At 43.9% G+C, this 20,306-nt stretch overlaps 1 protein-coding gene across 1 annotated transcript; it reads left to right on the top strand.

Moving 5' to 3' along the window:
* Window positions 1-3,754: 3,754 nt before the first annotated feature.
* Window positions 3,755-19,076, top strand: LOC306769301 (L-amino-acid oxidase-like; the record flags this gene model as incomplete). The annotated part of the gene is given in 9 exon segments (XM_079257867.1): window positions 3,755-3,812; window positions 4,297-4,520; window positions 10,253-10,300; window positions 10,304-10,365; window positions 10,829-11,030; window positions 11,103-11,171; window positions 11,251-11,387; window positions 18,275-18,605; window positions 18,609-19,076. Coding segments are annotated over 9 exon segments (1,599 nt in total).
* Between the last annotated feature and the right edge of the window lie 1,230 nt (window positions 19,077-20,306).

Below are 20,306 nucleotides of genomic sequence, written 5' to 3' on the forward strand. Positions count from 1 at the left end.
TTTGCCACCTTAATGGCCTGCCTGGTGCATGTTTTGTCAGAGATGTTAAAGGTAAATGTTTTGTGATAAGGCACAGCTAGAGATGTCGAGCGTGCCAGAAGTTGTTTTGTCTGTATGAACTGATGTTCAGCTTCACTGCAGCAGAGCAGAGAGATTACTGGGACCTTGTTTAGTTGCAAAAGTCTGCAGGTCTGCAGAACTTTGTATGCATGTTCATAAGTGTAGTATGAAGCTAAGCAGAAATATTGAGAAAATGTTTGATCTTTGGCCTAATTGTGTGGCCTGGTCATGTGGACACAATGCCAGGAATATAAGTAGGTGTGTATAATCATTCAGCTCGGACCACTCGGTCTGCTCAGGAATCAGATCCACTACAGTCACCACGCCCTGCCCACCAATCAGCATGCAAGCTGAAATTTATGCCAGGATTTGCCCAACACATGTCTATTTAAAACTTCCTGGTAGATAAATCAGGTTCATATGTGTAATTAATAAAGACTGACATGTAAAGGATCAGAGAGGGGGGCAAACGGTTCCAGGAAGCAGATCCAGGTTTTCCGCAGAGAACTGAGTGAACACAACAGTCTTTCTGACAGAATCAGGGTGCAGCTTATTCCAGAAAACATCATCTGACTCTGTAGTCGGGGTGGGATTCATGCTGCCTGCTGGCCACATCCGTTAATCTTTTACTTCCAGAAAATCCCACAACCAGTCTGAGGACAAGGAGGATCCATCACCTCCAGAGGTCTAAGGTGAAAACCAAGCCCACATGTCCACCATAAAATCCATATCCACACTGTTCACAGTCACAACCAGCAGGGCTCTGCTAGACCCTCTGGTTCTGCGATCGCCGGGCCCCATCAGCAGTGGCCGGGTCCCTGCAGTCACATCTGCATATCAGGTCCTGCTCCAGGACTCAGAGCCGGCACAGGAGGGAGGTGGAGTGTTGTAGCATGTTGTAGGGACCGTTTCTGCTCCAGTGTCCTGAACGACAGCAGGTGTGACAAACTCTGCAGTGGTCCAGACCAAGAACTCCCTCTTCCCCAGTCCACCCCCCCGAATCCCCCACGGGCATGATAGACATGTTGGGGTCCCTCTGGAGACCATGGTGCATGCATGACAAGGGTTAAAGGGGCGGTGAGCTGCCATGGTCGACGCCGTGCAGCAGACAAGCTTCTGAGGCTGCATCTGAATCATTTAGTCATGTGATTATAGTCTCATAATTATAATGTTCTTCTGTTGAATACTGTTGCAAACATATCATGTGGACCATGTTCTGTGCTGTGAAAATCCTGGACTTTGGATTATAACTGTATCTATGTGAGACTATAGTGGCAGTGGATCCATAAGTCAGTGTTTCCCTGGGAAAGCTGAACATGACCTCGCCAAGAAGATAACGCAGCTTTAACACATGAAGATGATGTTGGTGTGCCATACCTGTTTTAAAGCTTGAGATTTTACCTCTTTTTTTTTTTCTTCCAATAACACCATGCTTATTTTCATCATCTTTTAGCTGGGCATTTAACAAGCACAGCCCAAAGTCTTTCTCCATTTATTTTCAGTCAACGTCAATTAATTTAGTCATACAAGACATAGACATAAAATAACTGTAATCTTAAAGAAACAAAAGTCACCATTTAAATGTCTGAAAGGGATTAAACAGAAGTCCAAGCCCATCCAGTCCACGCAATGCACACCAACCCAACAGAATCAGCTCCCAACGCCACACATCACGTCCCTCATCTTTCGGTCCACTCCCCACTTACACATGCTATGACATCATCCCCTTCAGTAAGCATAAGGCCTGCAAAAAGGCCTTTAATGAACACACTCTTCTTCCTCACTTCCCTCTGTCATGTTTTCCTGTCCTTTGCTCTGCCTTCCTCATCCAACCTTCTCCTTATCTCCTACACCTGCATACATGTAAATATGTTAGTTTTGTTCTGAATACGTCCTCTGCATCTAACAGTTCTTTCTAAATGTGTTAAAATGAGCTAAACTCTCTAATAATACGAGTACGCCAAAGAGTTCTTCAAGCATGAACGCAGGATCCACTTGCTGGCAAACACAAGGCTTTTCCTCACACTTGGATCGAAAGATTCATGAAGTCTGCGATCCAGGCGACCAAGCAGATCAACAAGGCAGCTCGAATGACTTCAGATCAACGTCGAGGCCAAGACGAGCTCTGTTTGTCTGCTTTTAATCCAAAACATGAAGAGAAATGAAAATGTGTTTTTGATTTCTGAAGAAAATGTGTATTAAAGAGCATTTTATGTAAAAATCTTTAATAAAAACATTATGACATGTCCAGTAATGACTTGTTTTCTCTGCCATTACAGCAGCTTGTAGAAGTAGTTTGTTTAAAGGTTTTAACCCAAACTTTAAACGAGCAATTTAACACGTGTCACGGTGGCAGTGGAGATGTGGTGTGGACAAAATGAACCAACAACCACAAACTGAAAAAGAGGGGTATAAATACACTGGAAAACCAAACAAGAAACAGGTGAAACAAATCTAGTAAATGAACCCAGGTTCATTTACTAGAACCTGGGTTCTAGAAAATCCATGAAGCTAAACAAGAACCGAGAGAACTAAACAGGAAAAACTACAAAATAAAACAGGAAGCCAGAAACTAAGGCACCAAATGAAACCACATCATGACAACACAAAACCACACCAAGAAAATATATGCAAATATAAGCAAATGAAGGCTCACAGACTGGGCAAACTGGGTGATCATAGAGGCTACAAAAAGACCAAACCTAAGCTCGAAAATTCCACAAAACAGATTGCTATTTTAAACTGGACTGGATTCTTTGCATGACTGGTCAGAAAATAAGCCACTTGCATGAAGAGCTCCTCAAAGAAAATAGTTTGGGAACCATCGAACTCCACCATGTGCACCAACGCGCTACGACTTTATTTATTTCTTATGTAGTTATCCTTGATTTAATATCTTTAATGTGAATGTGTGAGAAATGCTGGAAACAGGCATTAACTGGTTTGGAGGTGGCTTAACTTCATAAAGGACTTCCTCCTCTAAAGCCACATGTATAGGTGCTGATTCTGAGACATTTTGCATCATTTTATGCTTAAAAACTGTATAAAATCCTGTTGAACACAGTCAGATATTCTACTGGATGCCATTCAGCAGATTGAGCTTTGATCATTTTGACCTACAAATATAGAAAAGAAAAAATAAATAACACAAATATGTCCTTCTACTTTTTGTTAAAGGACCAGATGAAGACTTCAGATTAAAAAAACAAAACAAAAAAAACCTTTCCTCTCCAGGTTTTCTTACTGCTTTAAATGCGTCTTTTGCTGCTGGTTTTGAGACATTTCTGACTTGTTTAAATTCTAGACACTTCCTCTTATTTCAGTGCAGGGTGACTTTCTTTACATTTGAGCTGCATCATTTGGGTTTGTTATCTGATCTCATGACTGAAGCAGTTGTTCCAGGTCAGTTCATTATATGATTGTTTGGAAAACAAAAGTAAAACTAAATTCTTTCTTTTTTTTCTTTCACATCTTGGGTGGTGCGACCAGTCAAGAGTAAAAATTTCCAGTGTTGCTTCAAAGCAGAGCATATAAAAGTCTGCAGTCCAACATAAGGTCACGATCTGGCATCAAGGCTCCGCTGAAGGTAGGAATCTAATTTTTCATCAGAAATTAAAGAAAATGAAAAATGATTATTTTCCAGCTTCATGTTTCTGTTCTGTGTCGTCTTTACACTGAACGATGACCTTTAAGAATGGCGAAGAAGACTTTGGCAAAGCTGTTGGATCCAAAAGAGCTGAAGTTGAAATTATGTGAGTTGTTTTGTATTTCCAGATGAATGTTTTACAAAAATCCAGCATGAGCTTTTCTTAACTTTGGGTGTTTAAATAAGGCAGTGGGACCAAATAGTTTTGCACCACGACCCCCAGATAGTTACGTCCTACCTACAGAGGTTGTTTTATTTGAGAGATTTGAGGTTCTCCCCCCATCTTCTTCCCTCCCCTCCCCTTCCCAATCAAGATACTGCTGAATAAAGCCGCTGAAGCTGAAAAAAACAAAAAGAGGTTGACTTTTCTGCCTTTTCTTAGATGGTTTTGTACAGAATAGCCCTCAGCTGGAATTGAATTGAAGAACAGCATATTTTGCCCTCCAAAAACACAGAAATAAGAAGTGAACATCAGCCTTTTAGGGAATTCTTAGTCGATCCCACTTTGCTGAAATATCCCTGATTCCAGAAGCCGATCCAGATGAAGCAGCCTCTGACTGATTTTTCAAACACACCTGTGTGTTCTGTAGTTTCCATCAGCGTGCTGCTGGTGGTTTTACACCCCAGTCACACAGACGCCATCAGCCTGAAGGAAGAGCTGGCAGACTGTCTGAATGATACCGACTACGCCCAGCTGATGCACACGGCCCAGCACGGCCTTCCACACGTTAGCAAACCTCATCGTGTTGTCATCGTTGGAGGCGGCATGGCTGGACTGACGGCTGCTAAGTTACTGCAGGATGCAGGACATCAGGTACCCAACAGCTTCACAATGCAGCTGGTTGTAGGAAAGCAGGCAGGAAAAGAGTGTATCTGTTTTCTGATGCTTCTGGTAATTCTTCGTCCAACACAACCGTTCTTTCCTCTTCATAAAAGGCAGGCTTCATCTCCTGTTTCATGTTTTCTTCAGCAGATGGCTTCAACAGATCTTAATCAGTTCTGTTTGTCAAACTCAAAAACCCTCCATCTAAGCGAGTCTTATGTTCAGCTAAAGAGTCATGATGATGATGTTGAGAGTAACAAGCTTCCCAACAGCAGAATGGAAAAAAATAACATAACTGCAGCCAAGTCCATTGAGATGGGGGGGATTAGAAGCTGTGAGGGACCAAGCCGAAAAAAACAGAGAAGCACAAGGAATCTTTTTAGAAAAATATGATGTGTGCATTTATTGAACAAAAATATCAAAATAAATATTTTAGTACAATACCTTTGGGCCCATAAATGAGGTTTAAGATACAAACTTCAACATAGGCATTAACTTAAGGAACTCAGACACTGACTGACCTCCTTAACAGACACACAAGGGACACATATAAACACTGGCTGATCAGGCCATTTTGACACTTTGGCAAAACAATACTCCATACCAACTATAACATAAACTTAACTTATCAATAAAGTGTTCCATGTAACCTGTTTGGACAATAAACTAAACAATCTGAGATTCCTAAATAATGCAAAACACAACTGACAAACAATCAATAGAGGAACCTAAACCTCTCCTACACTTCCCTCATAAAAAAAGATGGTACTGCCCAATTAGGCCTCAGCCTGATTTAAGGAGCTCCAGTGCAGTCAGGACTCTTTTCTTTGGCAGGCTGGGGAACTCCATCCAGGAACTGGCAACTCAAAAGGAAAGTATATTAAGATTAACAAGGTGGCAAAACAAGTTAATTGTATATAATATAAATGTGTGCTCCCAGTTAGTCAACCCCCTGTCAGCCCAGCTAATAAAAATATGAAAAATGACAGAATCTATCTTTCAAGTGTTTACAAAACTAACGGAGAAAAAAATAAAGTTATCAGACCTTTACTTTGTGGCAGCTCAGACTGCCATCACAGAAGCACAAAGAAGAATCATCTTATTTTAAGAAGCAACTGGTTTTTGAGGATTTTTTTTACTTTTTAAAGGACTTAAAATGAGATATTTGTCACTTCTGTAAAGTCTTGATTTTTTTCTTATTTCAGAAAACCTTCCCAGATATGATTATCTTGCTACATGGACACAATTTATTTTGAAGATAGTCTGAATCTTCACAGTTTAAATGCTTCTTATTGCATATTAAGATGTTTGCAGTGTGCATGTTTGCAACTGAAAATGTGTTTAATTGAAAAATAAAACAGAAACCACATTCGTAGGGTGTTTCTCAATTCAGGTTCTGCACACTTTGAAGAGCGGTTTTGTCAGCTGCATGCGTCATCGTGGCGCGCCAAGTGCTGTCCCAATTGAAAGCCCCTTCGAGTCCACCCTTCAAATGCGCACTTCGTTTGGCTCCAGATTAGCTTAAAACAAAGGATACAAGAGATGTATCCTTTGCACCCTCTCCTATCCCAGAACTGATTGCGTTCCTGATAGAAAAGAATGAACAGCAGAGCGCCGGTGTAGGTACCACACCAGCCAGACCATTTATTTATTTATTTTTATGTATAAACACACATATTTGTACCAGCAGACAAGCTGGGAGGACAGCAGCATCGTGTCCTATAACCACAAATGAATTTCATTCCAGTCGTCCTCAGATGTCTTCGTCCCCTTTCATTAAAGAAAGGCTGAATTTATTACAGTCACTCAGATAACTGCAGACTGAAATAATGAACAATAATTAAACGTGTTAAACTGTTTTGTCATTTAATTGAGTTAAAGAAAAACAAACAAACAAATCGATCCTGGACAAGTTAGAGCATTTTTCTGATGAACAGTGGGACAAAATACCTCTCAACAGGTGCAGAAGTCTGACTGGGAGAAAGAAAAAACACCTGACTGGAGTGAAAACAAAGGATTTTTAAAAAAAAAAAGGAAAAAAAAAAATCTACATATATATATATATATATATATATATATATATATATATATATATATATATATATATATATATATATATATATGCATATATATATGCATATATATATATATATGTATATATATATGTATATATATATATATGTATATATATATATATACTTATATATATATATATATATATATATATATATATATATATATATATATATATATACTTATATATATACGTGTGTGTATCATATATTAGTTTGAGTGATGTAACATATGTTATTTTATCATATTGGTTTGCTTTTTAAAAAATATTTCTATTGAACAAGAATTAGAAAATAACATCATGGTTTTCATAGAACTTTTATTTATTATTACTATTTTAGCTTGTTCTCATTAACGTTAACCTGGGATCCAATGTCGGAGCGACAGTGGGTATTTTAATTATTAATTTGCTGTGTCCTTAGACAAGCGGATGACCTCGGGCACCACCCAGTCCTAAATTTGTTATATGGTCAGGCAGGGAATACCGTAATATGACAATTATATTCGTCTAATAAAAGATAACCATCAGTCTCAAAATACACTTACTGTAAGTTCTCGTCAGGGGGAACAAATCACTTCACAAAGATCGATCACGCTACCAAGACTTCTTAAAATATGACACACTTTATTAAAAACCACACTGGTTAAAATCAACAGGCACAAATTAAATTAATAATGTAAACCAGAAATAGCGTCAGCAAGCATCAAATACTGAATTAGCCAAGATGAGAGAGAGAGAGAGAGAGAGAGAGAGAGAGAGAGAGTATGGAAGCTCGATCCGAGCCAACAACCAAAAATGTAAAATAAAATTATTAAAGGTAAAGTTGTGTAAGCAGCTTACATAACTTACACAACTAGGAAGGTTGGAAAGATGGCAAGTCTAATGAAGTGAACTAACTATGTCAGGGTAGACTATCAGGGGGATACCGGGGGAATGGATTTAAAAAGGGCAGCTTCTGCTAAGACACCAGCTGGATCGGAGACAGTGGAATTATGGGTCAGCCTTACTTCAGCGTCTTGGACCTTGGGTCCAGTGGGCAAGGAGTCAGTGGTCGTCCTGATACTTGTCCAAAGGGGACCTCCATAGAAGTCAGGAGCTCGCCTGGAACCGCCTGGAACCGCCTGGTTTGACGTCTGAAGCTGGACCCAACTCCGATTAGAATCCACGGGTCACGGGTGCCGGCAAAGTCCTGGGATCAACTGGAGCAGTAACGGTCGGGTCGTCCGTACGTTACTGGTCACAGTCTTTGTGGGCTGGGAGAGCAGCTTCGATGGTGTGTCAGAAGCAAGAATTGTTCAGCCAGAATTGGATGAGTTTTCTGGTGTTAAGCAGTCGAGCGAGCGAGCTTACTTAATCAAAACGAACACGGCACCAGACTGACAAAAACACGACTAAAGCAAACATCAAACAAAAACAAAGAGGAAAAAACCAAAAAGAGAACAAGAAAAACAAAAGGAAAACAAGACAAGAAAACAAAAGAAAAGGAAAAAACAACAGAGAAACAAAAGAAAACAAGAGATAAAAAAAAAAACAAGAGAGCGAGTTGCGGGAAGACCCACAGTTAAATTTGCTGGCGCTCTGGGGCGGACTTTAGATTATCCAATCAGAGCACAGGGGTCAGGACATGGGGTCTGAAGGTTTGATCAAAATACTAAGTTCTTGGGGAATTAAACTTAACATTTTTCCAACCTCAAAACATGTCTATAAAATCCATTTATAGATGAGAAGAAGTATGAATGATCCTTATAAACATGAACCTTAAAACAGTTTTGTTGCTGTCAAAAGGGGAAAAGGTTTGTTAGCAGGTACAAGACATTTCATCAAGACATTTCATCGATGATTTTCACTTTTCACGGACCTGGTGGGTCAAGAAATCATTTCCACACAAGTTCTTACTTTGAGTCAGAGTCGTTAATAACAACAGCATATAATGTTAATCACTGGGTATTTAATCAGCCTGAAATGCATATCTCAACCTGTTCAAGGGTGTCTGCTAGATGGCGCCATTGCTCCATCCAAGGAATCACAGACATGAACTAACTTGCTAACTTCTGTGGATTTCACATCTGAAAAACAGTTAAAGTCTTGGATTAATTTAGAAAGGAAGAAGAGTCCATTTATCCAGGTGTGCTGAGGATACATCCAGTATTTTATACAGTTTAGAATTCAGAGCTTAAAGGTTCTGCTCTGGAATTTGGTCTTTGTGTGCTGTGGATACAAAGGGACCTCCTGGGGAGATGGACAACAGGCTCTCACCAGGGTCCAACTTCAAAAGGGTGCCACAGTCTGTCTGTGTAGACATTTCCTACCAGGAACAAGATAAAACCAGCAGGGTTCCTGATTTAACGTGGAGGTCTGTCTACCCAGATTAAGATGGATCTGATTTTTAGGGCTTTCATTGAGCCCTGATTTGGAGATGTGTGGATGGACTTCCTTTTGAAGTAGACAGTCATGAGTTCTTATCTGATTCGGGGGTTAATTCAGCCTTGGGAGGTTGCTACACTATTGTCAATTTCAGCTTATTTCCCAGGCAGCTCTTTTCTCCTTCTTTAATGTGAGGGTATGAATACATGAGGACGACTGTATATGTGTCTAACAAGGATTATTTTCCACTGAAGTTCACGTCAGCTTGACAGGATGAGCTGTCAGTCAGAGGAGAGCTCGTCTAAACCGCCTCATGTTGCTCATTTACACACAAAGGAAAATTAATCAAAGTTAAATTACTTGCACCATTTTCTGTCATTTAAAAAAATATTTTTGTGTCTTTTTATGGAAGAATGGGATCAGTAATTAGATAAACTTGGCATATGTAGTTGCCAGGCAACGGAGGACTGGAGCACTATGGGTAAATCTCGTACACAAGATAGGCCGTCTCATTTTACTGGCAGTAAGCGCACTTCGGTGTGTGCAGACCACGTAGAACACTTCATAGCCTAAGCAGTCTGCACACTAGGAGGTGTACAGACCCTGAATTGAGAATCACCCATTTTTTGGATTGTCATTTTAGTGTGTTCGGGATTGTTACAGCTCAATTGCGACACCATGTGGTCTTCCTGGGGTACTGCAGCACTATACAAAGTCGTCAGTTTCTCTCATTTTTCTTTGCAAGAAACTCTGGAGGCAAACATCATCTTTAAAATGGGTCTAGACTGATATTTTCATGGTTTTCTGAAGGTCTTTTGAAGTTTTTCTTTGAACATTTTTAGTCCCTATCCCCAACCATTTTCATTTTGAAGTGAGAAGAAGTAGCGCTATAAGACACTGACAACTTTTACTGCAAAGTTTTCCATAACTTGTTTAGCTGAAATCTAACACAGATGCAGTGTGTTGTTTAAACAGTTGAAGGAACATGGAGGACAAGAGAAGAGCTGCAAGGACTGAAAGACGACCTACAACAGATGAAAAGCACCTGATGCGGCTCCAGAAATGGATATAATAGCAATAGAAAAGGCAGACTGGGCCATCAAATGAGTCCAAGATGCATAGTTTTAATATCAGAAATTCACATGCAGCGTCTTTAAGCCAGAATGTTGAAAATCAGATAATTTTTTTTTTCCTTTATAACTAGTATTTTCTTCTAAAGAAACTGTCATTCGGGTAACGTGTAATCAGAGATGTTTGTTTATAACTGTTTGATGTAACTCTGAAGGTGACCATATTAGAGGCGAGTGGTCGTGTTGGAGGCCGCGCACACACCTAAAGGAATGAAAAGGAGGGCTGGTACGCTGAACTGGGAGCAATGAGAATCCCCAGTTATCATCAGTGAGTTTATTCCTGACATTTTACTCCCACTTCTGAGATGAGTGGTTGTTGCATTGAACGTTGCCCAGAACGGTGCTTCATGGAACAGGAAACATTTCTGACCATTAAGTGTGACGATTACTTCTATTCAGATGTGATCAGTATTGAGCTGATAAAATGATAAGCTGTCCTGCAATAGACTGGTGAACCTGGATGGATGGATGGATGGATGATGGATGGATGGATGGATGGATGGACGGATGGAAGAACGGACAGATGGATGGATGAATGGATGGACGGCTGGATGGATGGATGGATGGAGGGGTGGAGGAACGGATGGATGGATGATGGATGAATGGACGGCTGGATGGATGGATGGAGGGGTGGTTGGATGAAAATCCATCATTCTGCCTGCTCGGTTTGGACTCTCTACCTGGATCTGACTTGCACGTGCAACCAGTCCATGACTCATGTCTCTTCACAGCATCATCCGCTGGTACATCAAAGAACTGGGCCTCAAGCTGAATCGCTTCATTATGGACGACATGAACACCTACTATCTGGTTCACGGGCTGCGGAAGAAGACGTACGCCGTGAAGGCGAACCCTGACATCCTGAAGTACAATCTGCCTGAATGGGAGAGGGGGCTGTCTGCAGATACGCTGCTGGATCAGGCTCTGAAGAAGGTGTGTGAAGATGAAAAGTGACTGCACAGCACTGTATTTACATCTAATCACTAGAAATTACCTTTGTTTCAGGTAAAAGATGAGGTGGAAGCTCATGGCTGTAAAGCTATGCTGGACAAATACGACCATCTGTCTGTGAAGGTAATCTGATATAAAAACAAGAATCAGGCTTCAGGTTGATGTTGACTGCAGATGGAGGACGTCTGTGTGTGTTTTACAGGAATATCTGAGAGGTGAAGGCGGTCTGAGTGCCGAGGCCACGAGGATGATCGGCGATCTGCTCAACGAGCAGAGCCTCATGCACTTGGCTCTGACTGAGTTGCTGTATGTTGAAAGCGACGTCAGCGACAGCACATCGTAAGATCCTTTTATCCGTGATGCTTTTATATTTGCACTGTTGTCGAGACTAAAATGAGGGAATAAAGATTTGAATGTACAGGCGGTCCTTGGGCTACGTGGTTCACTTTGACTTTACGATACTGGTTAAATAAATGTAATTAAAAACATACAGCAAGTTTTGAAGTTACGAGGTTCCATCAAAGCTCTTACCACATGTGACACAGAGGCTGAAATGATCCCTTAATGCATGTATATTTATTTTATTTGCATTTGAAGGTTTATATTAATTGTTAATGTTTTTCTATTAACATGATGTATAATACATGTATTTAAATAGTTATGTAGGGATTTAGGGAATATTTAGGGGTATTTAAGGGTAAAAATCCGGAACTCATTTGTAAACTGAGGACCGCCTGTACATATTTTTACTGGTTGCATGTAAAGCTATTATGGATATAGCCTTTTTTATACTCAGGCCTTTTGCCATGTAACCAGGTAGCGTCGTTTCAGGCTTTTTCACTTGCTGCAGAAGATTTATCCCAGCTTTTCTAAGCCCTTCTCACTCATTTCTAAATTCTTGTAAAACTCTGCATTTCCCTATTGTTTGCTATCACAAATGCAGTTATATTTGTCTCTAACTTTTTGTTAAAAGATTTCTGTCTCTTCCTCCATCCATCTTTATTTGAAATGAACTGGTCACATGACCCCCTATGTATGTCCGGTGACACAACACGAATGGAAAAATAGTGTTTCCATTCCACTTGCAATATACTTTGACTTGGAAAAACTTTTTAATGGGTTTTTGGAGATGTTGGTGTCTCAATTACCAGGTTTTTATTGTGACATTTAGGGTAGAGTAATTGTTGGGGTTATTCAAACACAGCCAGAGACAGATAGACTTGTAGATTATCTGCATAACTATTGTAATGCCCGTGCTCACAGGTAAGTAACCAGCGGACTTGGATCTTTTTGGATTGGTTTATTAACAGCTTTTTGAACAGGAGCTGCTGTTTCAGCCACAACTCACGCTGAACTAACTCACGCGATCTCACCCTCCAACTTCACCATTTTCGCTTCCGCTCCCCAGAGTTTTACCCATCCCAACATGAGTCTCACATGAACATAACCCCCCATGCACAGAACAACAGATCACAAAAGGCAAATAAGAACAATAACACTTCGGCTATTACACTATGATAACACAGTTAAAGTTCCATAACAAAGGCTGTGACCTACAAGAAGCTCCAGACTGGGATTTAAACCTGAGCTGGCTGACTTGATTTCAGTGTGTGAGGCAGCAACTTAGGGAGTTTAATTAAATACCTTTTTAAACAGAGCTGTTACACATGCTGTTTTATGGTGATTTTAGACCACAGATGCAACCCATTTTTCCTGGAGACGACTGTATGTTAATGATCAGAAACACAAAAATAAAGTTCATGACATACTGTATGTATATCAGGTAACATGAAGGAGTGCTGACCTTTGTTAAAATTTTGTATTAATGTCACGTAACTGAAAAAAACAAAAACAAATATAAACTCCGAAAATTAAAAGTTTTGGCTGAAAAAAAATGCAATCGCAGCATCAAGTCCTGCCACTTGTGAAGTTTACTGTTTAGTTCACAACTTTACTAGCTTAGACATGCCTTTCTTTTCTCTCTCTCCTTTTCTCCCTTCATTTTCTTTTGTTTCCTCTTGCCCTGCCAGGTCCAGCTCGGCCATATCAAGACTGATGATGATTGTAAAATAAAAAAAAATTACCATAATAACAAAAGTATTCAGTTTATCAAGGGCAGCTTTATACATGAGATGTCTCCCTTGACAGAACAAATCTGTCTGGCAAAAATATGGCACGCAGATTGTTGTTCTGTATGCTGAGATGCTGGACAGGACAGGTAAAATTAATAAAAAAAATGTAAAGTTCTCTGTGGGATATCAGTCTTGTCTTCTAAGTTGTCAAAAATACAGATTTTCTCAGATGCTGCGGCAGTTTTATGACCATTTTTTGATCCACATGGCCATTAGTTGATCCATAGAAATATACTTGAACGTAAGCAGTTGTTTGGAAATCAGGCATCATGTGACCTGATGTAGGGAAACCTGCATCCAACATCTACTGATCATTGGGGTTTTTAGGGTGCTGATATGTTCCTTGGTGGTCTTGAACCATCAACTGTTCAGATAACTGTCAAACATGCTAACCAATTGCACCACAGAGAGAACCTGATTCAAATGTGACAATAGCACATGCTCCTCCACAACACTGGTGACCTGATGAGCTGTTTTGGCAACTGGTCAGGATGCTGGCTGGATGCCTGTCTGGAGAGGTTTTTCCTCAATACCCAACCCTGGAAAAGCAATGGAAAGAGGATGGATATTATCTCCCTATCTCTAAGGGAGAGCCCGGCCACCATGCAGAGGAAACTCATTTCGACCGCTTGTGTTTGCAGTATCCTCTCCCTGAGCCATCACCTTATCGTGGTGGAGGGGTTTGTGCGTCCCGAAGATCCTAGCAGCTATGTTGTCGGGGGCTTTATGCCCCTGGTAGGGTCACCCATGGCAAACAGGTGTCTAGGGGAGGGACCAGACCAAGCACGGCTCATAGACCCCTATGACGATGACAAACCTGGGCATAAATGTTCCCTTGCCCGGACGCGGGTTACCGGGACCCCCTCTGGAGCCAGGCCTGGAGGCGGTACGAGAGCGAGCGTCTGGTGGCCGGGCCTTCGCCCATGGGGCCCGGTCGGGCTCAGCCCGAAAGAGTTACATGGGCCCCACCTCCCGTGGGCTCACCATCTGCGGGAGGAGCCGTAGGGGTCGGGTGCAATGTGAGCTGGGCGGCAGCAAGGGGCGGGGACCCTGGCGGTCCGATCCCCGGCTGCAGAAGCTGGCTCTAGGGACGTGGAACGTCACCTCTCTGGTGGGGAAGGAGCCTGAGCTTGTGCGCGAGGTTGAGCGGTTCCGACTAGATATAGTTGGACTCACCTCGACGCATGGCTTGGGCTCTGGAACCAGTACCCTCGAGAGGGGCTGGACCTTCTTCCACTCTGGAGTTGCTCATGGTGAGAGGCGCCGAGCAGGTGTGGGCATTCTCATCAGCCCCCAGCTTGGTGCCTGCACGTTGGGGTTTACCCCGGTGGATGAAAGGGTAGTTTCCCTCCGCCTCCGCCTCCGCCTCCGCAGACGGGTTGTCTGTGCTTATGCGCCGAACAGCAGTTCAGAGTACCCACCCTTTCTGGGGTCCTTGGAGGGAGTGCTGGAGGGTGCTCCTTCTGGGGACTCCATTGTTCTGCTGGGGGACTTCAATGCTCACGTGGGCAATGACAGTGAGACCTGGAGGGGAGTGATTGGGAGGCATGGTCCCCCCCCTCTGAACCCAAATTGTGTTTTGTTATTGGACTTCTGTGCTCGTCATGGATTGTCTATAACGAACACCATGTTCCAGCATAAGAGTGTCCATATGTACACCTGGCATCAGGATTCCCTGGGCCGCAGTTCAATGATCGACTTTGTAGTCGTATCGTCGGACCTGCGGCCACATGCCTTGGACACTCGGGTGAAGAGGGGGGCGGAGCTGTCAACTGATCACCACCTGGTGGTGAGTTGGCTCAGATGGTGGGGGAGGAAGCCGGTCAGAGCTGGCAGGCCCAAACGTGTTGTGAGGATCTGCTGGGAACGTCTGGCTGAGTCCCCTGTCAGAGCGAGCTTCAACTCCCACCTTCAGCAGAGCTTCGAACATGTCCCGGGTGAGGCGGGGGACATTGAGTCCGAATGGGCTGTGTTCCGTGCCTCTATTGCTGAGGCGGCCAGCCGGAGCTGTGGCTGCAAGGTCGTTGGTGCCTGTCGTGGCGGTAATCCCAGGACTCGTTGGTGGACACCAGCAGTGAGGGATGCCGTCAAGCTGAAGAAGGAGTCCTATCGGGCCTTCTTGGCCTGTGGGACTCTGGAGGCAGCTGATGGGTACCGACGGGCTAAGCGGCATGCGGCTTCGGCCGTTGCCGAGGCAAAAACTCGGGCATGGGAGGAGTTCGGCGAGGCCATGGAGAAAGACTTCCGGACGGCTTCGAGGAGATTCTGGTCCACCATCCGGCGGCTCGGGGGGGGGGAAGCAGTGCTCCATCAATACTGTGTACAGTGGAGATGGGGAGCTGCTGACCTCAACTCGGGACGTTGTGGGTCGGTGGAGGGAATACTTCGAAGACCTCCTCAATCCTACCAACACGGCTTCCCATGAGGGAGCAGAGCTGGTGGACTCAGGGGTGGACTCTCCTATCTCTGGGGCTGAAGTCGCTGAGGTGGTCAAAAAGCTCCTTGGCGGCAAGGCCCCGGGCGTGGATGAGATCCGCCCAGAGTTCCTTAAGGCTCTGGATGCTGTGGGGCTGTCCTGGCTGACACGCCTCTGCAGCATCGCGTGGACATCGGGGGCAGTACCGCTGGATTGGCAGACTGGGGTGGTGGTCCCCCTTTTTAAGAAGGGGGGCCGGAGGGTGTGTTCCAATTACAGGGGAATCACACTCCTCAGCCTCCCTGGTAAGGTCTATTCAGGGGTCCTGGAGAGGAGGGTCCGCCGGATAGTCGAATCCCGGATTGAGGAGGAGCAGTGTGGTTTTCGTCCTGGTCGCGGAACAGTGGACCAGCTCTATACCCTCTCTGGGGTCCTGGAGGGGGCATGGGAGTTTGCCCAACCAGTCTACATGTGCTTTGTGGACCTGGAGAAGGCATTCGACCGTGTCCCCCGGGGGCTCCTGTGGGGGGTACTCCGGGAGTATGGGGTACCGGACCCCCTTGTACGAGCTGTCCGGTCCCTGTACGACAGGTGTCAGAGCTTGGTCCGCATTGCCGGTAGTAAGTCGGATTCGTTTCCGGTGAGGGTTGGACTCCGCCAAGGCTGCCCTTTATCACCGATTCTGTTCATAACTTATATGGACAGAATTTCTAGGCGCAGCCGAGGGGTTGAGGGGATCCGACTTGGTGGCCTCAGGATTGGGTCCCTGCTTTTTGCAGATGACGTGGTCCTGTTGGCTTCGTCTGGTCGTGATCTCCAGCTCTCGCTTGAGCGATTCGCGGCCGAGTGTGAAGCGGCTGGGATGAGAATCAGCACCTCAAAATCTGAGACCATGGTCCTCAGCCGGAATAGGGTGGATTGCCCTCTCCGGGTCGGGAGTCAGGTCCTGCCTCAAGTGGAGGAGTTTAAATATCTCGGGGTCTTGTTCACGAGTGAGGGAAGGATGGAGCGTGAGATCGACAGACGGATCGGTGCGGCGTCTGCAGTAATGCGGGCTCTGCGCCGGTCTGTCGTGGTGAAGAAGGAGCTGAGCCAGAAGGCGAAGCTCTCGATTTACCAGTTGATCTACGTTCCTACCCTCACCTATGGTCATGAGCTGTGGGTCGTGACCGAAAGAACGAGATCTCGTATACAGGCGGCTGAAATGAGTTTCCTCCGCAGGGTGGCCGGGCTCTCCCTTAGAGATAGGGTGAGGAGCTCGGTCATCCGGGAGGGGCTCAGAGTAGAGCCGCTGCTCCTTCGCATCGAGAGGAACCAGTTGAGGTGGCTCGGGCATCTGGTCAGGATGCCTCCTGGACGCCTCCCTGGTGAGGTGTTCCAGGCACGTCCCTCGGGGAGGAGACCCCGGGGAAGACCCAGGACACGCTGGAGGGATTACATCTCTCGGCTGGCCTGGGAACGCCTCGGGATCCCCCCCGCAGAGTTGGCAAATGTGGCTGGGGAGAGGGAAGTCTGGGCTTCCCTGCTTAGGTTGCTGCCCCCGCGACCCGACCCCGGATAAGCGGCAGAAGATGGATGGATGGATGGATGGTGTTTGCAGTATCATTCTTCGGGTTGCTACCCACAGCTTGTGGTCATAAGTGAAGGTAGAAATGTATATCAGATAGTAAATTGAGAGCTTTGCCTTTTGGCTCAGCTCCTTTTTCACCACAACAAACTGATGTAGCATCTGCATCACTCCCAATGCCGTCTGTCAATCTCACACTCCTTCCTTCCCTTACTTGTGAATAAGATTCCAAAATACTTGAGTTCTTCCACTTGATGCAGGACCTCATTTGCCACCTGGAGAGGAAACTCCACCCTTTTCTTGTCAGGTCTGGTGGTGGACACACACGCTGGACAGGAAGTAAGCTCCAACCATTCTTTTAATAACAAAAAGAAACCCAAGGTTCAGGACAAAACAAGGACTCAGGAGAAAAACAACAGAGGAAAGGCCTGGATCGCACAGTAAGGACACAAAACGATCTGGCAAAGAAACAGAAACAGCCAGGCACCTAAATACCCACAAGGGAGAGAACACACAGGTGAAACATATGAGGCAATAATGAAGCTGGGAGGAGGAGATTGCAGACAAGGGAGGGACAGACGAGGCACCCAGGAACTGGATCCTGACATTTCTGACTGAGGACTGTCTCGGATTTGAAGGTACGACTGAATATCCCCCCACGCATTTCACACTAGGCTGTGAATAGCTCCAACAAGAATTGAGGATCTCAAAAAAGAAGTAGAGACCCAATCCTAAGATGGCCAAATCGGATCTCTTAACATCAGCTGTGCCTAAAGATTTTGTCCAAAAAATATATGAACAGTCGGGAATAAACAGCAGTCTTGGTGGAGTCCAACCCTCACTGAGAACATATCCAACTTACTACCAGCAATGCTAGCACTTGGTTTGCATTGGTCTACGTTGGTCCTCATTGCTGGCAGTAAGTTAAAAAAAAAAGTTTTGTTGCTGTTGCAGTTTTTTTCATTTCATGTTTTATTGGTTATATTTCCCCCGTGTCCACCAATGTACTGTCAATGAAACATCAAAACAACATGATGAGACACGTCAAAACAAGCACTTGAACTAAACTGAAAATGAACTAAATGGAATTATTGTCTTTTCTGTTTTGAAGGTACGATGAGATATCTGGAGGGACGGACCTTCTTGCCACGGCTTTTCTGACTGTTCTGGATGTCTCAGTTCTCCTCAACTCCAGAGTCAAATACATCAAGCAATCAGATAAAGGCGTAACTGTGTGGTATGAGAAAGATCAGGACGGCTCTCTGAAACACCTCGATACTGATGTCGTCCTGGTAACGACCACAGCTAAAGCAGCCCTCTTCATAGAATTTGAACCTCCTCTATCTCCCCAGAAGATGGAAGCCATGCAGGGAGTGCACTATGAAAGCTCCACTAAAATCATCCTCACTTTCAGTGAGAAGTTCTGGGAGAAAGACGGGATCTGAGGAGGAAAGAGCATCACAGACAGACCCTCTCGGTACATTTACTACCCCAGCCACAGTTTCCCTGGAAATGACACCATTGGTGTCCTCCTGGCCTCCTACACCTGGTCCGATGACTCCCTCCTCTTTCAAGGTGCGAGCGATGAAGACCTGAAAGAGCTGGCTTTGAGAGATTTGGTGCAGATCCACGGTGAAGGCATCAGATCAAAGTGCACAGGGGTGGTGGTGAAAAGGTGGACCGTAGATCCATACAGCTTGGGGGCCTTCGCTATGTTCACACCTTACCAGCATTTGGAGTATGCCGCAGAGCTTTTCAGGCCTGAAGGCAGGGTTCACTTTGCTGGTGAACACACAGCTTTCCCTCACGGCTGGATTGAGACAGCTATGAAATCTGCTATCAGGGCAGCTACGAATATTAGCACACAGGCTCGAAAGGAAAAGAGCAGAGCTCGACACCATCTTGACCTCTAATGTCCTGCATCTACAACGTAGCAATGAAATGTGTTTATTTGTAGGAAAATGTAGTGAAATCTCTAGATTGTTAGGTGGTTGCATTCGTTCTTATATTTTATTATTCAGGGATATAAAGTTTTTTGGGACTTTTTTTTGCTGCACTTTATGATTTTTTTGTTGAAAAATAAACCAGAAGCAGAATCAGACAGACCGTGAAAACATGCCAACACAACAATTCAGCAGCTTGTAGAAGCACTTTAAGCATCAATAACTTGAAATATATCTTCAGTTCAGTCACATGATGACAGAAGAGTATTTAGTAACTACAGTTTATTCAGCTCTGCAGCTTTGGGTTGTGCAGCCCTCTGAAAGTTCCATTGCAGGTTGGGGTCTGGACTTTGACTGGATCATGTCCATTAGCCAAGCTTCAGCTGTCAGACAGATGAACTCACATCTGTCTCTAGGTTACTTTGCTATCCAGTAGCATTAACATCTATTAAGTGGTTTGAAGGTGTCCAGGCCCTGTAGGAGCAGAACAAGCCCAGATCATCAGCCAACACTGAGCTTCACTGCCATGTTCCCTATTGAGAGGACACGGGGCTCCACTCTGTTTGCATTGGTGCAAATGGACCCTGGAGCAAGGTATGCAACCGTTTCAGGGGTCTTGAAAAGCCTTAAAATGTCTACAATTCATAAATTTAAGACCTAATACACAGCCAGATTGTCATCCAAGCTCTTGAATTAGGTTTAGTCAAGTTTTAATTCTTTTTTGTTTTTGTTCCCAAGAAGCAAATATACCCTGTTCCATCCTGTCGGCTGCTTTTCGTAAAAAAACAGGGATGTAATGTAAGCTACTGCATAAAAATAAAAGGTTTAGAATTTCTGGGATCTTTTGATTGTTTCTGGTAAATCTGTCCTTGAATGTTTGGCACTCGTGAATAATGTTTGTAATTGTGGTTTGTGGAGTTTCTAATGTTTTCTGTTCTTCCTGTTCTCTTTCCTCCTACTTTAAGCAACAAGTTTCTCAAGATAATCTGGAAACATGCAGTTGGTTTATCTTATTGTTAAAATAGTTAAGCTACACATATTTCTACTCCTCTCATGTTAATAATCACTTTCCATTGTTTATCATTTGTCAGAATAATGAAAAATAAATGCAGCTGTATTGAAGTGTTGTCCCTTGATTGGAAACACACCCTGCTTCTGGTATATTGTTGCCTTTGGTCTGTATGATTTGTTTAAACACAG

The sequence above is a fragment of the Telmatherina bonti genome (assembly GCF_933228915.1).
Source record: "Telmatherina bonti genome assembly, chromosome: 18".
Taxonomy (NCBI): domain Eukaryota; kingdom Metazoa; phylum Chordata; class Actinopteri; order Atheriniformes; family Telmatherinidae; genus Telmatherina; species Telmatherina bonti.